This window comes from Gallus gallus, chromosome 1 (genome assembly GCF_016699485.2).
Source record: "Gallus gallus isolate bGalGal1 chromosome 1, bGalGal1.mat.broiler.GRCg7b, whole genome shotgun sequence".
NCBI classification, from domain to species: Eukaryota; Metazoa; Chordata; class Aves; order Galliformes; family Phasianidae; genus Gallus; species Gallus gallus.
This window is the reverse complement of record NC_052532.1, coordinates 195,157,866-195,168,353: the sequence shown is the minus strand read 5'-3', so window position 1 is coordinate 195,168,353 and position 10,488 is coordinate 195,157,866. Positions and strand designations below refer to the sequence as shown.

Sequence of the window (10,488 nt, the reverse complement as noted above, 5' to 3'; positions counted from 1 at the left end):
AGGCAGCGCTCTGGGCTCCCCAGGCCCACCCCCTTCCTTTTGCAGGCCATTTCCCACTGTGGTGATCCCGTGGGTGCTGCCCCACTGGGGGTCCCTGGGGAGGGCACAGGCATGGGGTACCGTGACTCTATGCTCCACACTCTACCCCAGCCCTACACTGAGGCTTGGGGCAGGGGTGGGGGCACAGGCACGTCTCAGCCCTGGGGTGGCTGTTGGAGGTGGCTGGGACTGGGCAGTGGGTGCCGTGGGGCACCATGGGGCACGGGGGGGTCACAGGTGCCAGTCGAGGCCTCGGCAAAGTGACATGGCCAGGGCTGGGCAGGGGGATGGCTGCTGCCTTTGCTGTGTTTTATTTCCTCCTTTCACTTGTTGGGTTGCAACCCTCTCTCCCTGCAGAGCCGGCTGCGGTTGCCCCTTCTGTCTCAGGGATATCTTCCCATCCCCTGCAGAAAGCCTCCCCCCAGCAGCCCAGAGCTCACAGGGATGGGTTCCCATCTAAACCTTCCACCACCAATCTGCCACCTCTCCCAGCTGCCGGATGAAAGTGCCCACAAAACGCCTGTGTGTCCCGCTGCGGGCGGCGCTGCTTGCTGCTTCCCAACCGGGTGGCTCCGCCATGGGACTTTGGCACCCCCTGCAGAGGAGCAGGGATGTGGGCCGAGTTCACTGCATTGCTAATGGCCGTGCCGTAATTTCCTCTGCGTCAGCTCTGCCTGCCCAGCAGAGTGCCAGCACCGCGGGGTGGTGATGAAGGCCACCGCGGTGTCTCCGAGGGCCGTCGCCCATCCGCCCAGTAGATCCCAAATTCCATCATTCGATAGGATGAGAGGGAATGGCCTCCACTTGTGCCAGGGGAGGGTCAGGTTGGATGTTAGGGAAAATTTATTCTGTCCAAGAGTGGTGATGCAGTGGCACAGACTGCCCACGGAGTGGGGGTTCACCGTCCCTGGGGGTGTTCAGAACCGTGGGGACGTGGCATTAAGGACGTGGTCAGTGGGAACAGTGGGGGTGGGCTGGGGTCGGGCTTGGGAATCCTAGAGGTCCTTTCCAACCTCAATGATTCTGTGATGCTATGATGTTATGATCTGTGTTGCCTTGAGATGGTGGCGGATGAGGCTACGGGGCCACACATGCCAGTCCAGGGCCATCCTGGATGCATCATACATGGCCAAGCCACTGACTGTCCCATCTGTCATTCACAGGCGCTTCACCCAGTAAAGAGGGACCATGAGCATGGCCAACTTCACGGGGGGGAGGAACTCGTGCACCTTCCATGAGGAATTCAAGCAGGTCCTGCTGCCCCTGGTCTACTCAGTGGTGTTCCTACTGGGGCTGCCACTCAATGCCGTTGTCATTGGGCAGATCTGGCTGGCCCGCAAGGCGTTGACCCGCACCACCATCTACATGCTGAACCTGGCCATGGCCGACCTGCTTTATGTCTGCTCCCTCCCTCTCCTCATCTACAACTACACCCAGAAGGATTACTGGCCCTTTGGGGACTTCACCTGCAAATTCGTCCGCTTCCAGTTCTACACCAACCTGCACGGCAGCATCCTCTTCCTCACCTGCATCAGCGTCCAGCGCTACATGGGGATCTGCCACCCCTTGGCCTCGTGGCACAAAAAGAAGGGAAAGAAGCTGACGTGGCTGGTGTGTGCTGCCGTGTGGTTCATCGTCATCGCCCAGTGCCTGCCCACCTTTGTCTTCGCCTCCACCGGCACGCAGAGGAATCGCACTGTCTGCTATGACCTGAGCCCCCCGGACCGCTCCACATCCTACTTCCCCTATGGCATCACGTTGACCATCACCGGCTTCCTGCTGCCCTTCGCAGCCATCCTGGCCTGCTACTGCAGCATGGCCCGCATCCTGTGCCAGAAAGACGAACTGATTGGCTTGGCGGTGCACAAGAAGAAGGACAAGGCCGTGCGCATGATCATCATCGTTGTCATCGTCTTCTCCATCAGCTTCTTCCCCTTCCACCTCACCAAGACCATCTACCTGATCGTCCGCTCCTCAGCCAGCTTGCCCTGCCCTACCCTGCAGGCTTTTGCCATTGCCTACAAGTGCACGCGGCCCTTTGCCAGCATGAACAGCGTCCTCGACCCCATCCTCTTCTACTTCACCCAGCGCAAGTTTCGTGAGAGCACCCGCTATCTCCTGGACAAGATGAGCTCCAAGTGGCGGCAAGACCACTGCATCAGCTACGGCTCCTAGGTGGACGAGGCCACCTCGGTGTCACCGGGGCTGGGCATGGAGCAATTTGGGTTGAAGCTGCATGGTGCGGAGATGGGGATGAGCCCAGAGTGCTGCGGGTGCCCCATCTCTGGAGGTGTTGGAGATTAGATTGGATGGGGCTCTGGGCCCTCGTGGGTTGGAACCAGGTGATCTTTGAGGTCTCTTCCAACCCGAGCCGTTCTATCATTCTGCCATCTCCCAAGCTTCCAGACTCACTTCCATGTCCATCTCCAGCCCACAGCAGTGTGGAGAGCATCCCAGCACAGGGCCCACGTGGTGTCCGTTGGCTCTCAACAATTGCTTGATGCCATCCTGGTTTTAGCTGCTTTGTGCCAAGTTTTGGTGGAGGCTGAGGCACCAATGCAGTAAATGTCACTGGTGGGACCGGTGTTCAAAGCTTCTCCTCATCTTATGGGGCTGTACCATCCCTGGGAAGGATTTTTTGGGGGCTAGGAAATGTGGCTCTGTGTTTCCCCAGTGAAACTGTGGGGCAGCTCGGGGGTCCCGAATCCCAGTAGCGTCCAGAACCTCCATGGCTCCAGGAGAGGAAAAGTTCAACGTCACGGACATTTCAGGGACAGCTCTGGGATATCCCAGAATGGGACTGGACCAACAAGAGAAATGGGCCCAGTGGTGCAAGAGAGCACCCCTAACCAGACTGGGAGCTGGGAAGGGGGAACGAGGGGAACCGGGACACCAGTGCCACATTTCCCACCCAGGGGATGGCCGCGGGCTGATAGGTACACGCCAGCATCGCTGCCCTTGGACTCTCAGCATCCTCTGCTACCTCTGTCTCCCAGAGCCCCACATCTGATGTGCACTCTGCAGGGTGACGGCGCTGAGCCAATGAATCAAAGCATCGTGGTTTGCATGGGGCACCATCCAGACGAGGTTGAGCCATTGCCACCGAGATGCCAGGCACTGTGGATGTACCTCTAACTGCTTTGCCAGTCTTTAACACATAGGATGTATAGAATAAACCTATCCTCCTTTTTCCTGTATGCACCCAGCAATACACACATGCCACACGTAGCCATATATACATCACCCAAGCAAGGGAAGGTTGTAGCACTGCTCGGATACGCTCCACTCAAAATACACAACTATCCACGCCACGTTATGTGTGTGCCTACAGTATGTGTGTGTAGATCTATGTGCTTCTCACAGGTGTTGGTGTGCAATAATCACACCTAAGTCAGCTTAAGCAATTTGCTTTCAATCTCAAGAATAAGCAGCCCTCCAGACTGGTTGCTTGTGCAAAGCCACCCAGCCAGGCTCCCCGGTTAATCCCAATGCACTGCATCTGCATGCACCTGAGCTCTTCCTTCTCTTTGTCAAAGCAAAGGGGAAGGCCATGCATTAGGAGAGGGTGCATTTGGTTGGGATGCAGGAGGCAATGGAGGAGACAGGGGTGGCCTTGGGGTGGCCTTGGGGTGGACTTGAGGTGGACTTTGGGTGGCCCTGGGGTGGATTTGGAGTGGACTTCAGGTGGCCTTGGGGAGGACTTTGGGTGGCCTTGGGAAGGACTTGGGGTGGACTTTGGGTGGCCTTGGGGTGGCCTTGGGGTGGACTTGGGGTGGCCTCGGGAAGGACTTTGGGTGGACTTTGGGTGGCCTTGAGGTGGCCTTGGGGTGGACTTGGAGTTCCCCGTGGTCGTAGCCAATGAAATCTCTTCCAATGCGTTTTTGGGGACTCCCATCCCCACGAGGCCACGTGATGCATTCATACGGGTGGTTGGAGGGACGAACCCGAGGGGGTGCCGCTGTCCCCGGGTTTCCCCAAACAAAGGAGTGGAGGGTGTTGGGCTCAGGTTCGGCCACACCACCCGGACCCAGGAGAGGGCGCAACGTCTTCAGGTTTGGAAAGGGCGAAAAAGAAATCTCCGCATTTCGGAGGGCGCCCAAAATCTTCGGATTTTGGAGAGGACGTCAGATTTTCGGGTTTGGGGGGGGCGTGCACAGTGGGGTGGGGGTCTGCAGGTAGCACTGCTTGGCCCTGCAGCGGGTGGGGCCACCGATGTGGGGCTGACTATGGAAAGTTCTGCAAAACAATGCCAAGGGATGTCCAAAAAAGGCAAAATTGCCCAGATTTTGTATGTTCCCAGGAGCTCAGATGCCCCCCAAGGCCACCTTTGTGGGGTGTGCAAGGAGACGGCGACTGCCACTCAGTGCCTGGGAGAGGCTGGGGGCTCTGTGGGGACACTCCAGGTTTGGGGCAGGGTCACCCAGGACCCCACGGAGAGGTCTGGGTGGCAAAAGTGCCAACTGTGTGTGTGTGCTCAGGGCGCTCGGAGCTCAGCTGATGGGCCCCTGGTCTGCCCAGCCTTGGGCTCTGATGGCTCCTTCCCAGATCCGTGGGGTGGATGTGATGGTGGCGGTGTTACCCTATAATGCCACCAGGCCCAGAGGCCAAGGTGATGGGCACAGCAACTCCTGGGGGATGGAATGGAATGGGATGGAATGGAATGGAATGGAATGGAATGGAATGGAATGGAATGGAATGGAATGGAATGGAATGGAAGGGGACTCTTGGAGACATCTTCACTTGCAGCCCAGCGGAGCAGCTCCCGCAGCACCAAAAGCAGAGGAAACACAAAGCTCTTCCCTAAACCACATCCCAAATGCCAGGGGACAGTGTGGGGACACCCAGCCCTGGGAGCAGCGGGGTGGAAGGAAAGGGAAAGTGGGGACAGAACACCCCCTAACCCCCTTTGGGGGGGCTCAGGGCGCTGCTGGAGGCACTTGGGAGGTTTCTGTGCCCCTGAGGCAGAGCAGAGTCCTTTCCGCGGTGCCACAGCAGAGCAAATGGGGGTTATCCCATTCATTTTCGTTTCCTCCGCGATAAACCCTTGGGAGGTGGAGATCAGCGCCTGCAAGAACGGAGCGCTGGCAGAGTTTGGAGGCTGAAAAGCCACGGGAACATCGTTAAGCAGAGCAGAGAGCGCTGCCAGGGCTCGTGGAAAGTCAGGGATGGGGCAATGCAGGAGGAATCGGAGGGGGCGGGGGGGGGGGGGATGGAAGGAAAAGGGTCTCTGCCTTCAGCCCCGACTTTTAACCTCCTGCTGGGGTTTTCCTTCCCCCGCAGGAAGCAGAAAAGAAAGTCGAGAGAGGTGGAGAGGGAGGAAAGGATGGGGAGGGAGGAGGGATGCGGGGGGTGACTGCTCGGCCCGCTCTCCTTCTGCTGTTGCCAAAAAAAAAAGGAGAAGGGGAAAAAAAAAAAGGACAATCCGCAGCCCTGCAACCATCCCCCTCTGCAGGAGGAAACCACGCCTCTCGGGGAAAGTTTATTTGAATGCAACAAATAAAAAAGAAGGGGGTGAGGGAAAAAAAAAAAAAAAAAAAGAGGGAGGGAGGGAGGGAGGAAAAAAAGCTGGAAAAAAAAAAAAGAGAGAGAGAGAGAGAGAGAGAAAACAAAGCGGGAGGGATGAAGGCCGGCGGCGGCCCGGAGGAGGAGCGGGGCCGGGCGGTGCCGGGGGGCAGCGGGGGGCGGGCGGAGGCGGCCCCGGGGGGGGCACACAATGGCGGAGGGGGGCAGCGGCCGGGGGGCATTGCAGGGCCGAATGCTGCCCGCCTCCTCCCCGCCTTCCTCCTCCTCCTCCTCCTTCTCGTTCCCGGCTAGGAAAGTTTCGCCGTCGCCGAACGCCGAATCGCCGGGCCGGGCGTTCCGCAGCCTGGCCCCATCGGTTCGTCAGCTTTCCCTTCGCTTCGCCGAGCCGGAGCCAGCACCGGGCCCGGCCCATGCCGGGACGCCGCCGCCGCCGCCGCCTCCTCCTCCTCCTCCTCTTCCTCCTCCTCTACCGCCTCGGGGGCCGGCGCTGAGCGCGGAGCCGCCGCGCTGGCCCAGCGTCCCGGCGATGCGCAAACTCTTCGGAGAGAACGGACGGCGCTCCCCGGGATGCGGAGCCGGGAGCGGCTCCGGACGGGCATCGCAGCCCCCTCCGCCTCCGCCCCGCAGCCGCGTCCCGCACCCCGCGCTGCGCGCTGCCCGCGGAGCTCCGCCGGGGCCCGGCCCGCATTCCTGGCATAGCTCAACCCACCCTCCTCCTCCTCCTCCTCCTCCTTCCTCCTCTTCTTCTTCCTCCTCGTCCCGCAGCCTGGAGGAGCCGCGTCGGGGTGCGGAAGGCGAAGGGCGAAGCGCCCAGCGTTTGGCCGAGAGGGACGGAGAGGCGCCGGGCAAAGCGGGGAGCAGGCAGCCGCTGGCCCCCGCCGGCCCCGTGGTAGCCCGCGTGGCCAAGGTGAACCTCCTGCCCTTCGGCAGCCCCGCCGGGAGCCGCTACGCCAGCAGCGAGACGCTGAAGGAAGAGGAGCAGCCAACGGGCTGCTGGGCGTTGCACGGAGGACGCCGATCGCCCGCTTTGGGGCCGAGCGATGGGTTGGCGTGGGGGCAACCCCAAATCCGAGCCCGGCCCAAGTTGCCTTCGGGCATGGCCAAGGTGAGGGCGGATTTGGGGAGCGATGCTCTGCAGCTGGTGGGAGACCGCGCTGAGCACCGCAAGTCTTTATCCAACCCCGACATCGCCACCGAGACGTTGACGCTGCTCAGCTTCCTCAAGTCGGACCTGTCGGAGCTGAAGGTGAAGAAAAAAGGGGTGAGGATCGGCGAGGCTGCAGCCTACGACATCCCTACATCCAACCTTCGGGCCCGCGGCTCCGCTCAGCCCTCCGGCCGCTGGGCGCCGGGCGAGCGGCCCACGCTGAAGGACCTGACGGCCACGTTGCGTCGCGCCAAGTCCTTCACCTGCTCGGACAAGTCGGGGACGAGGCGGCTCTTCCTGCAGAGCGCCATGAAGCAGAGCTCCTCCGAGCTCCTCCTGGCCTCCGCCAGCAGCCACGACGGTGGGAGGCTGGGGGATGAGGAGGGCGCGCTGCCCGTGGTCATCCAGGATCAGTACATCCAGGAGGCCAGGCAGGTCTTTGAGAAGATCAGCAGGATGGGTTCCCAGCAGGACTACAGCTTGGCGGCCGAGCAGAAGGACAGCGAAGGTGTGGATGGAGCCGAGGAGGCGGCGCCGATGGCAGGGATGGACGTGGCCCTTCGGGGGCAGCCGGTGAGCACGCAGTGTTTGAAGAAAGTAGAGTTGGAGGAGGACGTCTCTTGCAGGAAGTCCGTGGAGGAGCTGCTGGGTCACGAGTTGAGCGTGACGGACGAGGGTATTGTCACTGAGCCGGAGCCGGGGCCCACCGGGGTGGCCCTGGGGGACCTACACGAGACCTGGCAGCTGCACGACAACAGTGTCACTGCCACCGAGCCACCTCCACCCCCAGCCCCGGCTGCAGAGGATGCTCTGGCCTGCAAAGCCCAAGCGCCATCAGACGCCCCAAACACACCCAGCAGCTTGCGGCGCCGGCGGAAATTCCCTTCGGTGGGCACCAATGGGGTGGAGAGTGGCACTGGGGAGGGTCCCGGTGAGCCCTACCGCTCCCTGAGTGACCCCATGCCCCACCGGCGTTGTCCGGTGGCGGAGGAAGCGAAGAATTTCTCCGTTGACAGCAACCTGTTGGGTTCATTGAGTGCCAAGGGCGGCATCCCCCAGCCCTCGGCCATCGCGTTGGCCGGGCACGCGGGCAGCGCGGGCAGCGACCTGTCCCTCTGCAGCGATGGGCTGCGAGATTACAGCAGCCTCATCCAGACCATCGTCAGCCAGCCCGGCGCCATGGATAAAGTCATCGATGAGAAGGGCAATGGGAAAACCATCAAGAAGAAGTCTCTGAGCGATCCCAGCCGCCGTGGCGAGCTGCCGGCGGGCGCCTTTGAGGGACCCGGCGAGGCCATCAGCGAGCTGGAGGGCAGCATCCCACCGTCCAGCAGCGAGCCCATCCTTTCGGAGCAGAGAGCTGTCCCCGTCTGTCCCCAGGGTGTCGGACACGGCTACGGCTTTGACCCCAAGCTGGCCGAGGTGTTGTCGCCACGCGGCGCCCGCCGGAGCTCTAAGAAGCGCAGCGGCCGTGTGTCCCAACAGGAGAACCAGGTGGTGCCCACCGCCATGGCCAGAGCCCGCCCGGCCACCAAGCACGTGCGGCACACCAGCGAGCCCGCCACCTTCGTCCCCATCACCGTCCCCGAGCCACACGCTGGCCACCATGCCCAGCACCCCACACTGGAGGCCACCCGTCCCCCTGTCAAGTCCTTCCCTGCCCTACAGCCACCATCACTGGAGGATGTCACCAAGCGTTACATGCTGGCCCTCAACTCCAGTGACACATCCCCCGGCCCCGGGGATGGGTCCCGCTCCTCGCCTGTGACACCCACCGCCCCTGAACCCACCAGGTGCCCACGGCAGCCTGACCCCAGGAGCAAGCCCCAGGTGGTAAGTGCCCACTTCGCCCAAAATTCCGTTGTTCAATGACATGAGAGAGGTTTTGGAGTCCCCTCTCCATTGCGTGTCTCTCTTTGGGACCACAGTCTTCTCGTTGACGTGGGGGAAGTGCTGTGGGATGGCCAAGAGTTGGGTCTGATCCTTCCTGGAGAGATGTCGGTCCTGGGGTGGACGGGTTTTTGGAGCAGCTGCCCAAGTAGGTGCTTGTGGGGTGGAAACAATCCCCAAAGTAGATCATTTGGGGAGGGAAACGGCCCCCCCCAAGTAGGTGATTTTGGTATGGAAACAATCCCCAAGCAGGTGATTTTGGGGTGAGAACCAAGTGATCTCTGGGTCAAACAGCACCAAAAGGCCATGGAAGGCAGCTCTGCCCTCATGGTGCATCTCCCAGCAGTGCTCTGTGGGGTCCCCATAAACGAGCGTGGTCTTGACCAGCGATGGGTGATTTCGTGCCTGAAATGCTGAATCAAAAGTTGCATTTTTCCCTTGGCAGAGGGCTTAAATTGCCTTTTTCATTGGTATTTCTGCTGTTCTGCCCCATTGAGCAAACCAGCGCTTTCCACCCCAAAAATGCCTTGCAATTGCTCTGCATGGGAACGTGCTGAGCACAGCTCTTGCCGTGAAACTCTGCAACCTGAGGCTCGCTGGTGACTGTGCTGAATTACGGCTTTATGCAGAAATGTTCATTTTTAAAGATAAGGGGAAAAAGTGTGGGGGGAAAAAAGTGATTGTGCATGCTGCAATGTAAAAGTTTAACCCCGTTTATTAGGGGCTCTGAGGTATGGATTTTTGGACATGGGAGCGTGGATAGGGGACATGAAGCTGCTGGGAAAGTGATGCCACGCTTGCAAGCACTGCCACCTCCTACACCCATTGGGCTTTTAATAACTCAGCACGAGTCCCCGTGGGCTGAAATCCCCACATGGCGCTGGGGCGAAGCCCAGAAATACCCGAGCCCCGTTTGGGTGGCGATTTATTGCAGCGAGAGGACGGGCTGTACAATTCCTTGCAAAGCCTCCAGCAGCCAAGTGCAGAGTGCCCAGGCAGCATAACCCGTGCTGGCCAGGCTGAGATGCAAAGTGAGGATATTTTTCCAAGGGTGTGTGTGAATATAACAAAAATCACTTTTTTTCCCCCATTCTCCTCCCTGAGCATCCCCAGACTGAATGCTTGGGTTCCCTCTGGGTTGTGTTGGAGTTCCCTTTGGGTTCCCTCTGGGTTGCGTTGGAGTTCCCTTTGGGTTCCCACTGGATTTTGTTGGAGTGTCCTTTGGATTCTTGTTGGGTTTTATTGGATTTCCCTCTGGGTTCCCATTGGGTTTTGTTAGTGTTTCCTTGGGGTTCCCACTAGTTTTGTTGGTGTGTCCTTTGGGTTCCCACTGGGTTGTATTGCAGTTCTCTCTGGGTTCCCATTGGGTTTTGTTGGAGTTCCCTTTGGATTCCCTTTGGAGTTCCCTTTGGGCTCCCACTGGATTTTGTTGGAGTGTCCTTTGGGTTCTTGCTGGAGTTCCCATTGGGTTCTCACTGGGTTTTGCTGGAGTTCCCATTGGTTTCTCACTGGGTTTTGTTGGAGCTCCCCATCCAAGTGCCTGTGTTGTCCCAGTATCACATGTACCCCAATGGCACACTCCAGGGCTGCAATAAGGGACAGGGACTCCCCCTCTTGGACACATCATGGCTTGGGTTGGGAGGGACCTTAAAGATCATCTGGTTCCAACATTACCCCATCATCTTCTTAGCAAATCCAATGGATTTTCTCTTGGATGGCTGCTCCATCCCCATGCTGCCGGGGTTGGAGGGCTCTCCATAGCCCCCCAGGCATGAGGGGCATCAGTACCCCCACCCAGGGACACAGGATTTGCTGAACCTGCAGCCATCCCATGAATCCATCTGTGCTCCTGCACTGGGTTGGAGCTGCAGCGCCGGCTTTGATCCATG

The 10,488-nt window shown here is 59.8% G+C and overlaps 2 protein-coding genes across 2 annotated transcripts in view; both read left to right on the top strand.

Moving 5' to 3' along the window:
• Positions 1–1,201: 1,201 nt before the first annotated feature.
• Positions 1,202–2,364, top strand: P2RY6 (pyrimidinergic receptor P2Y6). Its single transcript, NM_205195.1, is given in 1 exon segment — positions 1,202–2,364. A coding segment is annotated over 1 exon segment (987 nt). The 5' UTR covers positions 1,202–1,227; the 3' UTR covers positions 2,215–2,364.
• Positions 2,365–5,742: 3,378 nt separating this feature from the next.
• ARHGEF17 (Rho guanine nucleotide exchange factor 17) overlaps positions 5,743–10,488 on the top strand; it is a 39,022-nt gene continuing 34,276 nt past the window's right edge. Inside the window, exon 1 of the mRNA XM_025146947.3 lies at positions 5,743–8,542. Within this exon, the coding sequence (XP_025002715.2) occupies positions 5,753–8,542 (2,790 nt within the window). The 5' untranslated portion in view covers positions 5,743–5,752. The remainder of the gene's footprint in view (positions 8,543–10,488) is intronic.